The 21,766-nt window shown below is 47.7% G+C and overlaps 1 protein-coding gene across 2 annotated transcripts in view; it reads right to left on the reverse strand.

The window, feature by feature from the left end:
- LOC138511169 (uncharacterized) overlaps positions 1-21,766 on the reverse strand; it is a 296,224-nt gene that overhangs the window by 22,711 nt on the left and 251,747 nt on the right. For both annotated transcript variants that reach the window (XM_069626676.1, XM_069626677.1), the window contains exon 8: positions 9,833-10,069. In XM_069626676.1, coding sequence (XP_069482777.1) covers positions 9,833-10,069 — 237 coding nt within the window. The remainder of the gene's footprint in view (positions 1-9,832; positions 10,070-21,766) is intronic.

Consider the following 21,766-nt stretch of genomic DNA (forward strand, 5'->3'; position numbering starts at 1 on the left):
GTCCGGAGGACCGCACATGGGAACCGACTGAAAACATTTACGCCCCTGTCCTTATGGCCCGTTTTTGGTCCACTCGGGGGGTGAGGGCACCTTTGCGGGAGGGTGTATGGGCACTCGTTCCATTCTACACTACGGGCTCGTGTCCCTTTAAGAAACGTGAAACCTGGTGCCTGGAAATTGGCATGGCAACGCTGGCGTCTGCTCTACTCCTCCCAGGGATCACGCTGAGTAGCGCGCTGTGTTGTCACGTGACTTGCCTCCTTATTAGCACCTCCTCCCTCTAGGTCGGTGCTTCTGATCACGGATTAGTGGCGTTTCGAAATCTGTCTAAAGTTATCTTGTTCTCTCTGTTCCTGTCCTTGTTTCCCTGTTTGTCCCCACAGTTTATGATCACCTTGGTTCCTCGACGCGGATTGTTTATTGGATTGCCCTTCTTATCGCCTTGCCTTGAATTGCCTCGTCTGGTATCTTGATCACGGACCGCTACTGGACTTCTCTTGCCTGCTCCTTGGATGCCACGTTACTTCAGGCCAGACCTCGTCTGCATACGCTTTTCCACCTTCGGATTGTTGTTCTGGTTTTCTCCCGCTTACCTGGAACTTTGGAGTTTTGAATTGGTACACGGACTAGAGACTCCCTGGGTGTACTACCGTCCTCGTGCCGTCGGGTTAGGGTGTTATTAGGCGTCCTCGTGCCGTCGGGCTAGGTTGGACTGCTACTATGTGGATCGCTTGGATCTTGCCTACGTGTGAATTTCCTCTCCTGGTACGAAACCACCGGTAAGCGGTTAACCTTTTCTGATAAGCCTGGGTGGAAGAAGGGGGGTGGCTTGTGTATCTTTCTCTTACTATTACTGGTGGGGTACATTTACTTAAACTCCCTTTTTGCCTTGCATGGTAAATCTTTGGTATAACGCAACTCAAATCTTGCTGCTGTGGTGTGTTGTTATATCTCACCTTTGTAGGTCCGGCTTCGAATTGCTGTTGTATTATTCATCTCCAGTCCTCCTTTGACATCCCGCGTCTCGACCTGAGTTGTTCCATTGATACTCCGGGACTTCCATCGGCATCCATTCTTTTCTCCAATAGATCGCTCTGGTTCTTTCTAAACCAAAACCAGAGGGGCATATTGGGAAGAAGAACTCATCGGCTACACTACGAGGGCAACTCTGGTATCTGACACTGTGAGTAGAGAAGACCAGTGGAAGCTTGCCTTTACCTTCAGGGAGGCAGCAATACACACGGACCCAAACCCCCGTGGGATACATAAACTCCGGTAATTAATTTAATATCTTTCTGCATAAGGCCATGCCCAATTTGGGCAAAAGGGGAAATCTGGTTTATGTAGATGATGTCTTCATCAAGAGCTCAACTGTGGAGCAACATACAGCTGAAATATGCTATGTTGTGAGCCTGTTGCAGAAAGCCGGAGCAAAACATTCCTTTCAGAAGGCACAGTGGTATAAGACCCGCGTGAACTTCTTAGTGCACGAAATCAACCCTGAGGGTCCCAGTCCCCAGGTAAAAAAGATGCCGCATTATTGAAATTTAAAGACTCTACTACTTTGCGAGAACTTAGAAGCATTCTTGGACTCACTAATTATAGTAGAAAGTTCATTGAAGACTACACAGAGGTCTCTCGACCCTTGGTCCATTTATCAAAGGCCGGGGTCAAATGGGAGTGGTCTGGCACCATCTGAGGCAGTAAAACAACTAAAGAGAAGCCTTTCCCAAGCCCCTTGTTTGGCTAATCCCATAAAAAACAAGGTGTTGTTCTTGGAGATGGGGTTCTAAGATACTTGCTTAACAGTGGTATTATTCCAAAAAGCATGAAACGGTCAACAAATGAATCTTGTACGTGAGCAAAACTTTGGATGGGTTCTCCTACCATGTTTACAATCATGGGGAAAAAGAACTAGTGGCTGGCATTGGGAATGCCTGGGTGAATTATGCCCTGGAACCCTCTGCTCGGTACAAAATAAGTCCCCAAAGTAGGCAGGTGACAGAGTTGATGGCGGTACATCAAGCCATCCTCACTGCAGCACACCACCAATTCAAAGAACTGGTCATAATCACTGACTCTGATTATTAAAGGAATGGGTTTGTGGAATGCCTGAATAACTGGAAAAATCAAAGCATGCTGTGTGCAAACAATAAACCGATAATGCATGGGAAATTAATTCAATCATTGATGATCTGGTAACCTCTAATGAGATGACCATCTGCTGGCAAAAGATCAAAGTTCACTCCAGGATAGAGGCACCAGACAAAACTGGAAATTACTTTGCTGACCAATTCACAGGGATTGCATATAAACCGAATCCTTGTTGGGGGAAATTCAGGTCACGGCTGTCACCAGATCCCAAACCCATGCCAATAACGAACTCTCAACTGCCCAGTGGAGTAATGAAACCCCAGATGCAGATTTCATTACTGCACACAAAAAGGACCCAATTATTGGGAAATTTAAGCAATATATTAAAGACCCCATGAATTTTCCTCTGACAGAATCCAATTATATTGGGAAGGAGGATCTCCGGGTGTTGATGAAGTTTTCCAAAATGTTCTGAATCCAAGACGGTTTGTTGGTACAGCGGTCCATGTCTGGATGTGACCAGTGGGTGGTACCTACCTCATTCTGAAGCATGATGTTAAGTTACGCCCATGATGCGGCCACTGCTGGTCACAGGGGGTTTCATACAAAATTAGAAATCTTGCGTGAGGTCGCATATTGCCACACATGAGCCAGGCCCTTACATCTACTTAAAGGGGTGTCTTGTGTGTGCTCAGTTTCAGACAAATTCTCATACACACAGATTTCCCCTGCAGAAAAGGGGAAAGAAACTGCCTTGGTCTGATTTGCAAGTTGATTTCATTGGGCCAGTGATTCACTCGTCTAGAGGAAACAAGTACATGTTGACCGTGACATGCTTGTTTACCAAGTGGGTAAAATGTCTTCCGGCCTTGTAAGGCGGAGACAGCTGCCGCACTGATGATTGACCACATCTTGCCTTATTTCGGCCTTTCCAAAAGGAGTGAGTTGGACTGAGGAAGTCATTTTACCAGCAAGGTGATGGCCAAGCTGTTTGAGATACTAGGGGCAAAAAGAAAACTCCACATTGCCCACCGTATAGCCCCGAGTGGGGGAGTTGATTGGTACAATAAAATAATTGTGGGCATCTTGAAGACGTCCTGGCAGACTCTTGACCGAGTTGGAACATCTGATTACCGCTTGTCCTAATGGCCATTAGGACCACACCATCTTCTGCAACCAAAATGTCTCCATTTGAGCTCATAACTGGAAGACAAATTGTGCTATCTCAGCATCTGCTCTACAGAACTCAAGAGAAGACCCTGATCAACACGTCCACTACCCATGAGTACACTGAGATGTTAAGGAAACACCTTCTGCATGTTTTTGCTTATGCACAGCGCAATTTAGAAAAGTCAGCAGAAGGAATGAAAGCCGACTATGACTTAAAAACTACCAAGACGGAGTACAAAGTAGGAGACAGTGTCTACCTGTACAATTTCTAAAGGAACCAGGCCATGAAGCGTATGTTCCCCCCCTCTTGGTGCGGTGCCTTTAAAATTGTAAATAAAATCTCACTTGTCGCCTATAACATCTGCATCCCTAAAGAGAACATAGGGGAGAAAAATTGGTCCATATCAATCAGTTGAAGAGCATTCACCCCAGACAGACTGTATGACTGATTGAAGAGCCCAGTGAGCATAGAGCCCAGGAACCATCTGAAGAATGAGTGGAAAGGATGGAAACCCAGATGGAGAATATCTCACATTTACATGGAGTAAAGGAATGTATACACACAAAGAACATATAAAATACTGGATGATAAAAAGACGTGTAGGAATACTCATGTAAGGGAAATAAATGTTGATGTGTTTGTGATGTTGTTTTGTGTTTTAAGTTGTATGCCTATTTACCCGGGAAAGAAGTACTGTACAATATACTTAATCTCTCTTTTACTCTTTGCAGACTCAATAATTCCTTACCTTCAAAGCCTGGGGGTAGGAGGTTCCTAAAAGGGAGGGTTCCAGGGTCAAACCCCAAAATCTGAAAAGAGTGGACTGCAGACCAGAGCGCCACTCCCTCGGGCACGAAAAGAGCAGACGTGCTCCAACGAGGAAATTCATGGAATGAGCCAAAGCAAAGAGAAAACAAAAAACCCACTCTCCCTTGCGCTTTTCTATGTGTCAACCATGTCAAAGTCCCAGGGCAGGGGGATTTGTGGGTTAAAAATACAGCCTCAAAGTGACAGAGATGGAGAGGTCATTCTAGGCCCCTATTGTGAGAGTGAAGCTGGCTAATGTGGAATCTCATTGATATGTAAAAGTCAGTACAAAACATCGATTTCCGACATAAGGCCTAGTGAAATGAAAGGAAATGGGCCTAGTGCAATTATACTAAAATGGAAATTATACTAAATTTAAGGAGACACCTTCAGCATGCTTTTGCTTATGCTCAGCACAATTAAAAGAATTGGCAGAAGGAATGAAACCCTACTGTGATTTAAAGACTACCAAGAAGGAGTACAAAGTAGGAGACCGGGTCTAACTGTACAATTTCTAAAGGAACCAGAACAAGGAGCGGAAATTCCTCTCCTCTTGGTGCGGTACCGTTGAAATTGTTGATAAAATCTCACCTGTCGCCTATAAGATCTGCATCGTTAGAGGAGAACATAGGAAAGATAAATGGGGCCATATCAATCAGTTGAAGAGCTGTCACACCAGACAGACTTTCCAACTGATTGAAGATCCCAGTGAGGGTATGGCCCAGGAACCATCTGAAGAATGAAAAGAAAGGATGGAAACCCAGATGGAGAATATGGAATATTTACAGGGAGTAAAGTAAATTATACTCACAAAGAATGTATAAAAAACAGTATGAAAAAAAAATAAGACATGTAGGAATGCTCATGTAAGGAAAATAAATGTCGATGTTTATGTAATGTTGTTTACTGTTTTAAGTTGTATGCCTATTTACTGGTGAAAGAAGTACTGTATAATATACTTAACCTCTCCATTACTTGCTGCAGACTCAATAATTCCTTACCTTCACAGCCTAAGGGTAGGAGGTTCCAAAAGGGGAGGTGTTTCAGGTACAAACCCCAAAATCCCAAAAGAGTGGACTGCAGACTAGAGTGCCACTCCCTCAGGCCAGGAAAAGAGCAGACATGCTCCAACAAGGAAATTCCTGGAATGAGCCAAAGCAAAGAGAAAACAAAAACCCCACTCTCCCTTGCTATTTTCTACGGGGCAACCAAGTCAGAAACCCAGGGTGGGGGATTTGTGGGGTGGAAATTCAGCCCCAGATTGACAGAGATGGAGAGGTCATGCTAGGCCTCTATTATGAGAGTGAAGTTGGCTGATGTGGAGTTTTGTTGATGTATAAAAGCTGTTACTAAACAGTGATTTCCGACATAGGGCCTAGTGAAATGAAAGGAAATGGGCCTAGTGCAATTAAACTAAAATGGACCAGTGCGCAAGTCGAAGGGAATCCACCTGAGAGCTTAAAACTGCTTGATATGCCCATTGAATGGAAAAAGACATGTGGTGCTGCAGATGCTGACAACTGGGAAAAGGCATTTTTTGACAGATTCCAAACTGCAGCAATACACATGGGAAAAAATACATTGAAATGATAGGCATGTGAAAAATACCAAGGAGGAATTTTGCCTTTGTGCCTTACATTTAAAAGGTGAAGCCAAGTGACACTATTACGGAGAAAGACACTTATTTTTCACAAATAAACTGACTTTCAAATGGAAAGGCTTACTTGTTGGAGAAGTAAAGAAGACTTTTTTTATGTAACTGTGGCCCATGTGTGAATAATATCAAAGGTGAACTTATTTCTGTCCAAACCGTATGTAAAGAAAGATTGCATGATAAACAACATGCACAGTTATAATGACAAATGTTACATGTAGGCACATCTTGTTGAGTTAAAGCTGTATTTTGTGAAGTATTGTAATTGTACTTCTAATTGGTTATTTATAAGGCACTTAATACCCAGAGGTTTCTTAGCAGTGACCCGGGCATTGAACCTGTGTTGCACTGCGTCGGCTTGCTTCCAAGGCGAGCCCTTTGCCCCTGATCTATCCTCCCGAGACGATGCATGTATGGATGCAGCTAATGTTTTCCCCACTGAACTGAAAGGTCTGTGCCTTTGAAACTTTGAACTCAAGATCTGTGGGTTGGGCCCTCGATGAAAACGAAATAACAGAGAATTAGATAAAAATTGTGGGAGTAGCAGATAACACTGCTGTTACAACGTCCCCCAGTTCACGGTCCCAGTACGATTGTTTGCGTTCAATACGCCAACCACAACACGGCACCCCCTCCAGTGTATGCTTTTGCCAACCACAACATGGCACCTTCACATTTTGCCAACCAACATATCGGACTTGCCAACCAAGCCGGAATGTGGTGTTCTTTACGCAGCATTACGAATGAGGGAGGAGCACACTCATACACGACCATTCAAAACAACCAAAGGAACTCAACGCAATGTGTTGCAACTTCCTTTTTGCCAGTAACGCTTTCTTCTGTTATTGTTTGCTCTGCTCCCTTCCTTGTTCACACTCCTGTTCCTTCCTTGCTCACTTGAACTCTGTACGCTAGCTAACCCGCTTCATTGCTGTTTCTGGCCTCCCTTCCCTTCCTTTTCTAATCATTGCTCCTGCCAGCTGCTCTCTGCTACAGCCTTGTTTTCACTTACCATAATTCGTGGGCCCTTTAACACTGTTGACCTGCTTTGGTAGTGCCAATCCACTGTTTGCTCTGGGCAACTCACCTACTCCAGACTGCCATAGTACACCAACGATTTTTTACTCAAGTGGGATTTTTTCCTTGGGTTTTTTCCTTACCTTTTTGCAAGGCTGGTCTTTTCTATCAAGACAACCCTGGCATTGGGAGGCGAGAGACCTTACCTGCATCACAGAGAATCTGCTGTCAAAGAGTCGGGTAAACCAAAGATTAAAAATAACGAGCAGAAATTACCTTTAAGGTCAGGTCTCCCCATTAGCTGCGCATTAGTGGCCAATAGAAATTACCCTTTCAGTGCTGACCCGGCCTCAAGAAAATGGCTTCAGAGCAACTAATGGATCTTTATGTAAGAAACAGACCCAGCTGATAAGCAGATGTTTGTGTCAGGTGACAATGGAGAAATGCAATTTAGGACTAGGTTGGGGCTTTTGTGGAGCTGAGGGGCACATGTGATGTCTTGCCATATGATTAACATTGGGCCACCTTTTGTTTAATTAAAAGAGGAGAGGATTGTGTGTCCCAATGAGCTCATCCTGGACTCATGTTAAAGGGGATAGGAAGCCTGTCAGTATCATGTAAATATGAATCCTGTGTGATTTATACAAATTGAGTTATGATATGAAGACAATTATGATTCTGGCCTTCTCATAATTCCAAGGGAATGGAAAGTTGTTGTGGTGATAGGGTATGGAACTAAGGTTTGAATCTTGAAGGGTCAGATTTGTGACTATTTCAGCTAAGGAATAAGTTGATAAAAATGGTAGCTTCTTCCAAGAAGGGCGTGCCGAGATATGATTAGTATTTTCCAACTCGCCATAAAATATGGAACTCAAATATATATATGTGCCTGCAGTTATCTGAAAAGGTAAGATAGCTGCCATGTTGGGAGTTTTCAAGAACAATGAAAAAGTTAAACCCACTTGTCATTTTGGGATGATGAATCCTTCTCTTCCCTCAGCCTCCATCATCCACACCTCCCAACTCTTTGTCCTATCGGAAGGCAGTGGGTGTGTTGGAGGAGGGGGAGGGGGAGAGCTGGCCAATCCGTAGCATGGGAATTATGTTAATAATGGAGTGTCACCAGCCCTATAAGTTTTCAATCTGAGAGGGGTTTTCTTGGACTTTTTGACTTTTTGCCTTTCTTTGGACTTTTGATGTTTCCCTTGACTTTTCTACTCTATTGCTGGAGGTAGTCTTCTTCTGGACTCTTGCTAGGAACAACTAGCAGAGAGACAGGGAGAGCTACCAAGGCTTTAAACATTACATGGGAGACAGAGACTGGGAAATCTAGAAGCTAGCTGGGCCTGCCATTTGAGGAGCCAGAGGAAGTCTCAGTGCGGGGCACTATCCTTGACCAAAGTCTTTGACCAGATGTGTGCTGTCTTCAGAGGAGCCTTGCCATTTCCCTGGATGCCCCATAACCAAGGCCTCCCATGTAAGTAGATTAATCCAAATGCCAACAAAAGTGGGGGGCGGAATCTGCCAGCCTTAATCTCCATCTCGCATAGTGGGTATGGGGGTGGAACTGGCACATTTTATTAAATATAACTCAAATTAATTCCCCATAGAAAACCCCCTATCCATTTCAATTGAATTGTGTGGGGAACTGCCTGCCTTAATTCTTTCCATTGCATTGTGGGGAGGGGGTGAAACTATGTAGATCCCTAGCACATTGAATTGAAGTAAATCAATTAATTCCCATATAGAAAATCACAGGATGAGTGTTGTTAGATTTCAAAACTAACAAAGTTCATGCCCAGTGTGTTAGAGCCAGTATAGACAATAAAGTACTTAGGTGACTCTACCTTTCTGAAACCCCTGTCTTCTGTACCGAAGGGAGGTGTCCATAATCCCAAAATAAGTAACCCTAAAATGCTGCTATTCAGGTGAATGCAGATGGTGCATAACACAATTTCCCATTTATTTATTTGCCTACCAAATCAGAATCCCAAGGCCCTGCATTTTCTGCAAATCAAACAAAAAGCCCAAAACGATTTCTTTTCATTGCGTCTACTTCCCTAACACTGCCTTTTTAATGAAAAGCCAAAATGATGTTGCTACTGTATTTCCACTCTGTGTAACTTGCCTTCAAATTAAGGGGTCACATTTAACTGATGCATGGGGTGGGAGTTGCTGGGAGAGAAGAGCATGGTGATAATCCCAGCAATCACTGGGGGTTGTTTCACATTTCCTAATTGTTAATGTGCAAGAAATCCTCTGTGTGTTTTGATGTAAAGTTTTTTAATTCAACTTGTGTGTTGTAGTATCTATAAGTCCATTAGAAATATAAGTCAGTCCATTGGTGCAAGTAATTTGAAACTGTGATATTGTGGCATTTTTGGCTGATGTTTTGGTTGCTCATTATTCTTTGTCATAATGAGGACTGTGGTTTGCCTCCTTCCTTTCTCCCTCTTCCCGTAGGTGATCAGGTAATTCTACAATGAATAAAAGTGCCTGGAACCTGCCATCCACCCTTTTAGCCAAATCAAATCAAGGTAAACGTGGTGAGTGGTCAAGGCTTGGTCTCAGGAGAAAGTGAGTGAGGACAGGCGTCCACAATGAGTCCACACAGTAATTTAATTTAGACATGTCAGTGCATAAATACTATATTTATTATAGGCCAAAAACACCCACAAAGAAATGAATTAAGCAGTTAGCAATATCTCACAGCACTCAATTCTTACTATACACCAGCCTGGATCCTAGTTCATTGGTGGTAAGGAGGGTATTAGTTGGATGGTGCGAGATAGGTTGGAGGCCTCACTGAAGTTGAATCTGTAAAAGTGCTTTGGTGCACGCCACCTTGCTTGAGGGCAATGAAACAACCTGAGTTGAGAGTGACCGCCTAATAATTTGTGACATCCTCAACAGAGAGTGGTAAAAAACGGACTTATTATTGTGTTCATTCTTAACTTGATTTGTATCACTTTCCATCATTATCTGAATCCTTGTATGGTTCCTTTATAGTCATCTAATAAACTAAATAAAAACATGTGAAGTGCATATTGTGTGCTGTCCTGCATGTTGTATGGTAAAAGAAGAGTTACCTGGTTTTAGCGGCTTCTGTGCTAAAGTTGTTGGCCAGCGTTGTCCAGCAATGGTCGTAGAGCACATTGACAGCCAGTAGTGTCCTTCCCGCTGCGTCATGGAGAGCCCGCGCTATCATTGGGTCTTCGCTGTTGGTAGCCCAATCTGCTGCTTGAAGGATAGCAGCCTTAGGGGGGATGTACTGGGCTTCTACCAGAAGCTGGTCATTATCACCTCGGACGAAGGAAGTCCACAATCTGCATTGAGCAATGTGGGAAAAATAGACAGTATTTGTGAAGTGTTATCCTGCCCCCTGCAAATGAGCTTACTGTAACAATGCCTGCCTTGTGGACATTAATTAGTCATTATTTAACAGTGTGGACAGACCTAGGGCCCACAGAAAGGACTGTGGTTTGCCTCCTTCCGTTCTCCCTCTTCCCGTAGGTGATCAGATAATTATACAAAGAATAAAAGTGCCTGGAACCTTCCATCCACCCTGTTAGCCAAATCGAATCAAGGTAAACGTGGTGAGTGGTCAAGGCTTGGTCTCAGGAGAAAGTGAGTGAGGTCAGGGGTCCACAATGAGTCCACACATTAATTTAATTTAGACAGGTCAGTGCAGAAACATTATATTTATTATAGGCCAAAAACACCGAGAAAGAAATGAATTAAGCAGGTAGCAATATCTCACAGCACTCAATTATCAAACATAAGTACAGTCATCTTAGGTTTGTAGGAATGCATAAAATAACTTAGACAACTAAATGAAGCTAAGTAGTGATGCAGGAGAATGATACCAAGTTACAGGAATTATGCCCTATTTATATAAGCCCAATCCCAAGGATGTATAGGGCCTTGTGCCCAAAGGTCTCAAAGCTTCTTCTTCGTAGGAGAGGGGACGGATATAGGAAGATATCTTGTGGTGGTGAAAGGTTGCAGAATATATTCAACAACGTTACAGGTCAGAAACATTATCTTTCAGATGCAAACAGATCCGACGATCATAAAGCGATGGAATGGAGTAACCAAAGTTTATTTTGAGAGGTATTCTAAGGGAAACAGGGGGAGGTAAATGTGTGATAAACTCTGCATTTCCCAGATGACTAGATTTGTTGACTCAGGGTCACTTGAGTTAGGTTTTCCTGCCATTTATTCTGGTGCAGGGTGTCTACGGGTTGCGGGTCTGAGGATTTCTCTGGTTGGCTGCTGGTGCAGGATGCAACCCCTGCCAAAGAAGGCAAGCAGGATTCACCAATGCCGGGCACTTTTGGACACTTCACAGGACACAGGGAAGCGACTTCCACTCATGGTCACTGAAAAGCGACAATGGCAGGGGTCTCTCCAGATGCGGTCGAAGAAGACCTTCCAGAGCAGGATCCCTTGAAGCTGGGAAGCTGGAACCTGTCAGGAAATCGACATGTGGCACAAACTGGCGACCACCAAAGTTCCAGCAAAGAATTTGGTGCAGTGACGATTCTACTGAGGCATCCCGCTGGAGAGCTGATCAGTCCAGCGGGTGGTCCAGGGACACTTCCGCAGGCTCAGGATGGCTGGATCTTCAAGAATGCCACCACCCACCAGTCCAAGCGTTGAAGCACTGCTCATGGCCTTCGAAGACCAGACAATCCAGCACAGCTTCCCCAGGCCAATCACAGGAAAGGATGGTGGGCCTCTTTGGGTGTCGTCCACAGATCTTCAGTCATCTGCTCGTCTACACAGGATACTTGGTTCCAACATTGTTCTGAAGAAATGGCTGCAGGAGTCCTCATCTTATCCTAAATCATGACTGGCAACAAGTCCAAGCCCACCAATGGTAAGGATTGGCACCATTCAAACAGCCAGCAGTGGTCCAATCAGGGACCACTGTGGGTTTCACTCAAGCCCCACACCTGGACTTTCAGGTGCCACAGATGTGGAGTGGGACCAGACCATCCCACCCACATCCTAGGTCCACACACACCAGGCCAGTAGTAGCCTGCGAAAGCATCAGCTTTCCGGGGAAAATGCGTGACCATATAAGGGATTTCCTGACCTGGGAAGGCAGAAAGACGGCCAAACAACAAAATGGCCAAAGGACAAGTGAAAGAATTTGTGGCATTAACCACGTTTAGTAGCCAGACACAGTAAACGTGAATGTGCACACTAAACATAATGCAAAAATGGTAAAAAGGTATCTTCTGCCACCAGCTTGTCTTTAGGCACATATAACACTATCCAAAAATCCCACGTGTAAGACTAGGGTGATACAAAAGTATCCCCACTGAATTGCATTGTAAGATGCTGGGTGCACTGTCAAAAAGGTACCAAAAAAGGGTAAAACATAAAAGGACAAAAGGGAAACCTAGTTCCCAGTACTGATAGTCTGAAAGACTGATCAGTTCCCCCATGACAAAATGAGCAAAAGGCCAGGGGATTGGAGCTGAAGGCTTATATTCCCTATAGAAAATCAGGACAGGCTCAAAAAAATAAGCAACACTTTTTGGGGTCCATAGAATATGGAGAGAAAGTTGCCATCTTTCCTAACACTCACCCCGCCACCCTCAGTACCCTGCAGACTAAGGACAGGGGGAACTAATCCACCCCTGGACGAGTCTCATGTTCAGGTCGGTTCATTCTGGACAACCCATCAGCATTGCTATGTTGGGCACCTGGCCTGTGCTCAATTGAAGTCAAACCCTTGGAGGCTGATGGACCACCTGAGCAACTTAGGATTCTCTCCCTTCATGTTCATTAGCCACTTTAAAGGCTTAAGGTCAGTCTGCACAGTGAAGTGAGTCCCAAAGAGGTGGGGTCTCAGCTTCGAAGGGCCATAAACGCCCACCTGAAAGTGAATGGAAGGCCCATGGATAGAGGCAACGCATAGTCCAATGAAAAAGAGGGAGATCATACAGGGTCGAATGATAGACAGCAAAGTCCAAGGATACAAGTAATGGAGTGCCCGGGTAGAAAGGGAGACCCTGCTGAGCCCAGTGATAGAATTAATACAATGTCCTAGAATAGGGACAACACATAGTGCAAGGAAATAGGGAGACCATAATAAAAGACAGTCCATGGATAGATAGAGGCAATGCATGGCCCAAGAATACATGGAGCCCCTGCAGGGTTCAATGACAGACAGCAGAGTCCAAGGAAAGAGACAATACATGGGCCAAAGTCCAGGGACAGAGGCAATGAATGGGCCAAGAATACTGGGAGACCCTGCAGGGTCCAATGACAGATAGCAGGGTCCAAGGACAGAGGCAATGCATGGCCCAAGAATATATGGAGCCCCTGCAGGGTCCAATGACAGACAGCAGGGTCCAAGGACAGAGGCAATGCATGGGCCAAGGTCCAAGGACAGAGGCAATGCATGGGCCAAGAATAAAGGGAGACCCTGCAGGGTCCAATGACAGACAGCAGGGTCCAAGGACAGGGGCAATGCATGACCCAATAATAGAAGGAGACCCGCAGGGTCCAATGACAGACAGCAGGGTCCAAGGACCGAGGCAATGCAGGGGCCAAAAATACAGAGAGAACCTGCAGGGTCCAATGACAGATAGCAGGGTCCAAGGACAGAGGCAATGCATGGCCCAAGAATATATGGAGCCCCTGCAGGGTCCAATGACAGACAGCAGGGTCCAAGGACAGAGGCAATGCATGGGCCAAGGTCCAAGGACAGAGGCAATGCATGGGCCAAGAATAAAGGGAGACCCTGCAGGGTCCAATGACAGACAGCAGGGTCCAAGGACAGAGGAAATGCATGGCCCCAGAATCGAGGGAGACCCGCATGGTCCAATGACAGACAGCAGGGTGCAAGGACAGAGGCAATGCAGGACCCAAGAATAGAGGGAGACCCGCAGGGTCCATTGACAGACAGCAGGTTCCAAGGACAGAGGCAATGCATGGGCCAAGAATACAGGGAGATCCTGCAGGGTCGATTGACAGACAGCAGGGTCCAAGGACAGAGGCAATGCATAGCCCAATAATAGAGGGAGACCCGCAGGGTCCAATGGCAGACAGCAGGGTCCAAGGACAGGGCAATGCATGGGCCAAGAATACAGAGAGACCCTGCATGCTCCAATGACAGACAGCAGGGTCCAAGGACAGAGGCAATGCATGGCCCAATAATAGAAGGAGAACCACAGGTTCACAATGACAGACAGCTGGGTCCAAGGACAGAGGAAATGCACGTCCCCAGAATAGAGGGAACCCTGCTGGGTCCAATGACAGACAGCAGGGTCCAAGGACAGTCGCAATGCATTGGCCAAGAATAGAGGGACAGCCGCAGGGTCCAATGACAGATAGCACGGTCCAAGAACAGAGGCAATGCATGGGCCAAGAATACAGGGAGACCCTGCAAGGTCCGATGACAGACAGCAGGGTCCAAGGACGGAGGCAATGCATGGGCCAAGAATATAGGGAGACCCTGCGAGGTCCAATGACAGACAGCAGGGTCCAAGGACAGAGGCAATGCATGGCCCAATAATACAGGGAGACCCGCAGGGTCCAATGACAGACAGCAGGGTCCAAGGACAGAGGCAATGCATGGGCCAAGAATACAGGGAGACCCTGCGAGGTCCAATGACAGACAGCAGGGTCCAAGGACAGAGGCAATGCATGGCCCAATAATACAGGGAGACCCGCAGGGTCCAATGACAGACAGCAGGGTCCAAGGACAGAGGCAATGCATGGGCCAAGAATACAGGGAGACCCACAGGGTCCAATGACAGACAGCAGGATCCAAGGCCAGTGGCAATGCATGGGCCAAGAATATAGGGAGACCCTGCGAGGTCCAATGACAGACAGCAGGGTCCAAGGACAGAGGCAATGCATGGCCCAATAATACAGGGAGACCCGCAGGGTCCAATGACAGACAGCAGGATCCAAGGCCAGTGGCAATGCATGGGCCAAGAATATAGGGAGACCCTGCGAGGTCCAATGACAGACAGCAGGGTCCAAGGACAGAGGCAATGCATGGCCCAATAATACAGGGAGACCCGCAGGGTCCAATGACAGACAGCAGGGTCCAAGGACAGAGGCAATGCATGGGCCAAGAATACAGGGAGACCCACAGGGTCCAATGACAAGCTACAGGGACCAAGGACAGAGGCAATGCATGGGCCAAGAATACAGGGAGACCTTGCAGGGTCACAATGACAGACAGCAGGGTCCTAGGACAGACTCAATGCATGGGCCAAGAATACAGGGAGATCTTGCAGGGTCACAATGACAGACAGCAGGGTCCAAGGACAGAGGCAATGCACAGGTCAAGAATACAAGGAGACCCTGCAGGGTCCAATGACTGACAGCAGGGTCCAAGGACAGAGCTAATGCAAGGACCAAGAATACTGGGAGACCCTGCAGGGCCCAATGACAGACAGCAGGGTCAAAGGATAGTGGCAATGCATTGTCCAAGAATAGAGGGACAGCCGCAGGGTCCAATGACAGATAGCATGGTCCAAGAACAGAGGCAATGCATGGGTCAAGAATACAGGGAGAACCTGCAGGGTCCAATGCCAGACAGGTCCAAGGACAGAGGCAATGCATGGATCAAGAATACAGAGAGACCCTGCAAGGTCCAATGATAGACAGCATGGTCCACGGACAGATGCAATGCATGGGCCAAGAATACAGGGAGACCCTGCAGGGTCCAATGACAGACATCAGGGTCCAAGGACAGAGGCAGTGCATGGGCCAAGAATACAGGGAAATCCTGCAGGGCCCAATGACAGACAGCAGGGTCCAAGGACAGAGGCAATGCATGGGCAAATAATAGAGGTAGACCTGCAGGGTCCAATGACAGACAGCAGGGCCCAAGGACAGTGGCAATGCATGGCCCGTGAATAGAGGGACACCCTCAGGGCCCAATGACAGATATCATAGTCCAAGAACAGAGGCAATGCATTGGCCAAGAATACAGGGAGACCGTGCAGGGTCCAATAACAGACAGCAGGGTCCAAGGACAGAGGCAATGCATGGGCCAAGAATACAGGCAGACCTTGCAGGGCCCAATGACAGACAGCAGGGTCCAAGGACAGAGGCAATGCATGGGCCAAGAATAGAGGTAGACCTGCAGGGTCCAATGACAGACAGCAGGGCCCAAGGACTGTGGCAATGCATGGCCCGTGAATAGAGGGACACCCTCAGGGCCCAATGACAGATGTCATGGTCCAAGTACAGAGGCACTGCATGAGCCAAGAATACAGGGAGGGCCTGCAGGGGCCGGATCTCCTGAAATTCCTGAAACTCCTCAAGACCTTCCTCTTCTCCTCTTTCTTCTCTCTCCCTCTACCCTGCTAATTTAGTTCTCTGTCCTTTCCCTCTCTCCCTTCTATTCCTTAGAGCATGCTGACTGGCCACCTGGTGTACCTCAAGAGTCTCACTGGTCCACTGTACCCACACCAGTCCTCTCTCGCACTTGCCTCAGGGCCCTACACTTCACCCACACTCAACATACTGAGAAATTAACCCAAGAGAATGCCTCTCTCTGCACTTAGCCCCCCGGCCTCGACCCTGTGCACTTGACCCTCCCCTCCCTGGGACCCTCCGTGCACTTGCTCGAGCCGTATGCACCACGCCCGAAGATTGTCTGTCTGTTTCTCCTCTGTCTTCACCCCTAATTGTACTGCAGAATCGCTGTCAGGCCTATTTGCTATATCCCATACTGTTAAATATATTTTATGCACTTACTCTGTGCAGACTATTATCGTCTCCGATTTTCAAGGGCTCTGAGCGACTGTTGTATTTTACCCCGTTTTCCCACCCTCTTGTGCACCTTGAAACACTTGCCTGTGTATAGGCGCTATATAAATAAACAATACCACACTATGACAGACTGCAGTGTCCAAAGACAGAGGCAATGCATGGCCCAAGAATACAGGGAGACCCTGCAAGGTCTAAAAGGGAGACTCAGAGCCCAATGACAGTCAGTTCAGGACCCGAGGATTGAAGGAATACAAGGTGCAAGGGTAGAGGGAGACCATGCAGGGTCTATAAGGGAGACTCGGAGCCCAATTACAATCAGTGCAGGGCCCAAGTATAGAAGGAACACAGGGTGCAAGTGTAGTGGGAGACCATGAAGGGTCTATAAGGGAGACTAGGAGCCCAATGATGATTAGTGCAAGGCATAATGATAGAAGGAATACAGCGTGCAAGAGTGGAGGGAGACCTTGCAGGGTCTATATGGGAGACTCAGAGCCCAATGACAGTCAGTGCAGGGCCCAAGGATAGAAGGAATACAGGGTGCAAGCGGAGAGGGAGGCCGTGTAGGGTCCATAAGAGAGACAAAGAGACAAATGACAGTCAGTGGAGGGTCCCAGGATAGAAAGGATACAGGGTGCAGGGGTAGAGACTATGCAGGATTTATAAGGGAGACTCTGGAGCTCAATGACAGTCAGTGCAGGGCCCAAGGATAGAAGGAATAAATGGTGCAAGGGTAGAAGGAGACCATGCAGGATCTATAAGGTAGACTCAGATCCCAATGACGATCAGTGATTGGCCTGAGGATAGAAGGAATACAGGGTGCAAGGGTAGAAGGAGACCATGCAGGGTCTATACGGGAGACTTAGAGCCCAATGATGGTCAGTGCAGGGCCCAAAAATAGAAGGGATACAGGGTAAAAGGGTAGAGAGAGACCATGCCGGATGTATAAAGGAGACTCGCAGCCCAATGATGGTCAGTGCAGGGCCCAAGTATAGGAAGAATACAGGATGCAATGGTAGAGGGAGACCATGCCGGGTCTGTAATGGAGACACAGAGCCAAATGACAGTCAGTGGAGGACTCAAGGATTGAAGGAATACAAAGTCCAGGGGTAGAGGGAGACCATGGAGGGTCTATAAGGGAGACTCTGGAGCTCAAGGACAGTCAGTGCAGGGCCCAAGATAGAAGGACAACAGGGTGCATGGGTAGAGGGAGACTATGCAGGGGCTATAAGGGAGACTCGGAGTCCAATGACGGTTAGTGCAGGGCCCAAGGATAATAGGAACACATCGTTCAAGTGTATAGGGAGACCACACAGGGTCTAAAAGGGAGACTCAGAGCCCAATGACAGTGAGTGCATGGCCCAAGGATATAAGGAATACAGGGTGCAAGGGTAGAGGAAGACCATGCAGGGCCTATATGGGAGACTCAGAGCCTGGCCGAATGATATAGGGAACACAGGCTGCAAGGGTAGAGGGAGACCATGCAGGTTCTATAAGGGAGACTCAGAGCCCAGTGCCAGTCAGTGCAGGGCCTAAGATAGAAGGAATACAGGGTTTAATGGTAGAGGGAGACCATGCAGGGTCCATAAGGGAGACTAGGATCTCAATGACAGTCAGTGCAGGGCCCAAGGATAGAATGAATACAGGGTGCATGGGTAGAGGGAGACCATGCAGGGTCTATAAGGGAGAATCAGAGCCTAATGATGATCAGTGCAGGGCACAAGGATAGAAGGAATACAGGGTGCAGGGGTAGAGGGAGACCATGCAGGGTCTATACAGGAGACTCTGGAGCTCAATGACAGTCAGTGCAAGGCCCATGGATAGAAGGAACACAGGGTGCAAGGGTAGAGGGAGACCATTCGGGGTCTATAAGGGGGACTTGAAGACCAATGATGGTCAGTACAGGGTCCAAGAATAGAAAACATACAGGGTGCAAGAGTAGAAGGACAGCATGCAGGGTCTATAAGGGAGACTAGGAGCCCAATGACAGTCAGTGTAGGGCCCAAAGATAGACTGAATACATGGTTCATGGGTAGAGTGAGACCATGCAGGGTCTATATTGTAGACTAGGAGCCCAATTCCGTTGCCAAGGATAGAAAGAATACAAGGTGTATGGGTAGAGGGAGATCATGCCAGGTCTTTACTGGAGACTCAGAGTCCAATGACAGTGAGTGCAGGTCCCAAGGATAGAAGGAATACAGGGAGCAACGGTAGAGGGAGACAATGCAGGGCCTATAAGGGAGACTCAGTGTATGGGTAGAGGGAGATCATGCCGGGTCTTTAATGGAGACTCAGAGTCCAATGACAGTGAGTGCATGTCCCAAGGATAGAAGGAATACAGGGTGCAAGGGTAGAGGGAGACAATGCAGGGCCTATAATGGAGACTCAACGACATGCCAAATGATATAGGGAACACAAGGTGCAGGAGTAGAGGGTGACCATTTAGGGTCTATAAAGGAGACTCAGTGCCCAAAGACTGTCAGTGCAGGGCCCAAGGATAGAATGAATACAGGGTGCAAGGGTAGAGAGAGACCATGCAAAGTTCTATAAGGGAGACTAGGAGCCAAATGACAATTAGTGCAGGGCTCAAGGATAGTGGTAATACAGGGTGCAAGGGTAGAGGGAGAACATGCAGGGTCTATAAGGGATACTCAGAGCCAGATGACAGTCAGTGCAGGGCCCAAGGATAGTAGGAATACATTGGTAGATGGATACATTGGTAGAGGGAGACCATGGAGGGTCTATAAGGGAGACTAGGAGCCCAATGACAGTCAGTGCAGGGCCCAAAGAGAGAATGAATACAGGCTTCACGGGTAGAGGGAGACCATGCAGGGTCTATAAGTGAGACTCGGAGCCCAATGACAGTCAGTGCAGGGCCCAAAGATAGAAAGAATACAGGGTGCAATGGTAGAGGGAGACCATGCAGGGTCTGTAAGGGAGACTCGGAGCCCAATGCGGGGGCCAAGGATAGAAGGAATACAGGGTGCATGGGTATAGGGAGATCATGCCGGGTCTTTAATGGAGACTCAGAGCCCAATGACAGTGAGTGCAGGTCCCAAGTATAGAAGAAATAAAGGGTGCAAGGGTGGAGGGAGACAATGCAGGGTCTATAAGGGAGACTCAGAGCCAGATGACAGTCAGTGGAGGGCCCCAGGATAGACGGGATACAGGGTGCAGGGGTAGAGGGAGACCATGCCGGGTCTATACAGGAGACTCTGGAGCTCAATGACAGTCAGTGCAGGGCCCATGGATAGAAGGAACACAGGGTGCAAGGGTAGAGGGAGACCATGCAGGGTCTATAAGGGGGACTTGAAGACCAATGATGGTCAGTACAGGGTCCAAGAATAGAAAACATACAGGGTGCAAGAGTTGAAAGACAGCATGCAGGGTCTATAAGGGAGACTAGGAGCCCAGTGACAGTCAGTGCTGGCCCCAAGAATAAAGGAACTCTGGGTGCATGGGGAGAGGGAGACCATGCAGGGTCTATAAGGGAGACTAAGAGCCCAGTGACAGTCAGTGCAGGCCCCAAGAATAAAGGAACACTGGGTGCATGGGGAGTGCAAGACCATGCAGGATCTATAAGGGAGACTCAGAGCCCAATGACAGCGAGTGCAGGACCCAAGGATAGAAGGAATACAGGGTGGAAGGGTAGACGGAGACCATGCAGGGTCTATAAGGGAGACTCAGAGCTGTGCCCAATGATATAGGGAACACAGGGTGCAAGGGTAGAGGGAGAGAATGCAGGGTCTATAAGGGAGACTCAGAGCCAGATGACAGTCAGTGCAGTGCCCAAGGATAGTAGGAATACAGGGTACATGGCAAGAGGGAGACCATGCAGGATCTATAAGGGAGACTCAGAGCCCAATGACAGTGATTGCAGGGCCCCAGGATAGACGGGATACAGGGTGCAGGGGTAAAGGGACACCATGCAGGGTCTATACAGGGGACTCTGGAGCTCAATCACAGTCAGTGGAGAAGGATAGAATACAAGGTAGCAGGAATACAGGGTGCAGTGGTAGAGGGAGACCATGCAGGGTCTATAGGGGAGACTCAGAGACTAATGACAGTCAGTGGAGGGCCCCAGGATAGACGGGATACAGGGTGCAGGGGTAGAGGGAGACCATGCCTGGTCTATACAGGAGACTCTGGAGCTCAATGACAGTCAGTGCAGGGCCCATGGATAGAAGGAACACAGGGTGCCAGGGTAGAGGGAGACCATGCGGGGTCTATAAGGGGGACTTGAAGACCAATGATGGTCAGTACAGGGTCCAAGAATAGAAAACATACAGGGTGCAAGTGTTGAAGGACAGCATGCAGGGTCCATAAGGGAGACTAGGAGCCCGGTGACAGTCAGTGCAGGCCCCAAGAATAAAGGAACACTGGGTGCATGGGGAGAGGGAGACCATGCAGGGTCTATAAGGGAGACTAGGAGCCCAATGATGATTAGTGCAGGGCATAAGGATAGAAGGAATACAGCGTGCAAGAGCAGAGGGAGACCATGCAGGGCCTATAAGATAGACTCTGAGATGGGCCCAATGATACAGGGAACACAGGGTGCAAGGGTAAAGGGAGACTATGCAAGTTCTATAAGGGAGACTCAGAGCCCAATGCCAGTCAGTGCAGGGGCCAAGGATAGAAGAAATACAGCGTGCATGGGTAGAGGGAGCTCATGCAGGGTCTTTAAGGGAGACTCCGGGCCCAAATACAGTGAGTGCAGGGCCCAAGGATAGAAGGAATAAAGGGTGCAAGGCTAGAGGGAGGCCATGCAGAGTCTATAAGAGAGTCAGAGCTGTGCCCAATGATATAGGGAACACAGGGTGCAAGGGTAGAGGGAGACTAGAAGCCCAATGACAGTGAGTGCAGGGCCCAAGGACAGAATGACTACAGGGTGCAAGGGTAGAGGGAGACCATGCATGGTACATAAGCGAGACTAGGAGCCCAATGACAATCAGTGCAGGGCCTGAGGATAGATGTAATACAGGGTGCAAGGGTAGGGGGAGACCATGCAGGGTCTATAAAGGAGACTCAGAGCCGAATGACAGTGAGTACAGGGCCCAAGGATAGAAGGAATCCAGGTTGCAAGGGTAGAAGGAGACTATGCAGGGCCTATAAGGGAGACTCGGAGATGGCCCCAATGATATAGGGAACACAGGGTGCAAGGGTAAAGGGAGACCATGCAGGTTCTATAAGGTAGACTCAAAGCCCAATGCCAGTCAGTGCAGGGCCCAAGGATAGAATGAATACAGGGTGCAAGGGTAGAGAGAGACCATGCA

This window comes from Ambystoma mexicanum, chromosome 6p (assembly GCF_040938575.1).
Source record: "Ambystoma mexicanum isolate Mex_15411 chromosome 6p, UKY_AmexF1_1, whole genome shotgun sequence".
NCBI classification, from domain to species: Eukaryota; Metazoa; Chordata; class Amphibia; order Caudata; family Ambystomatidae; genus Ambystoma; species Ambystoma mexicanum.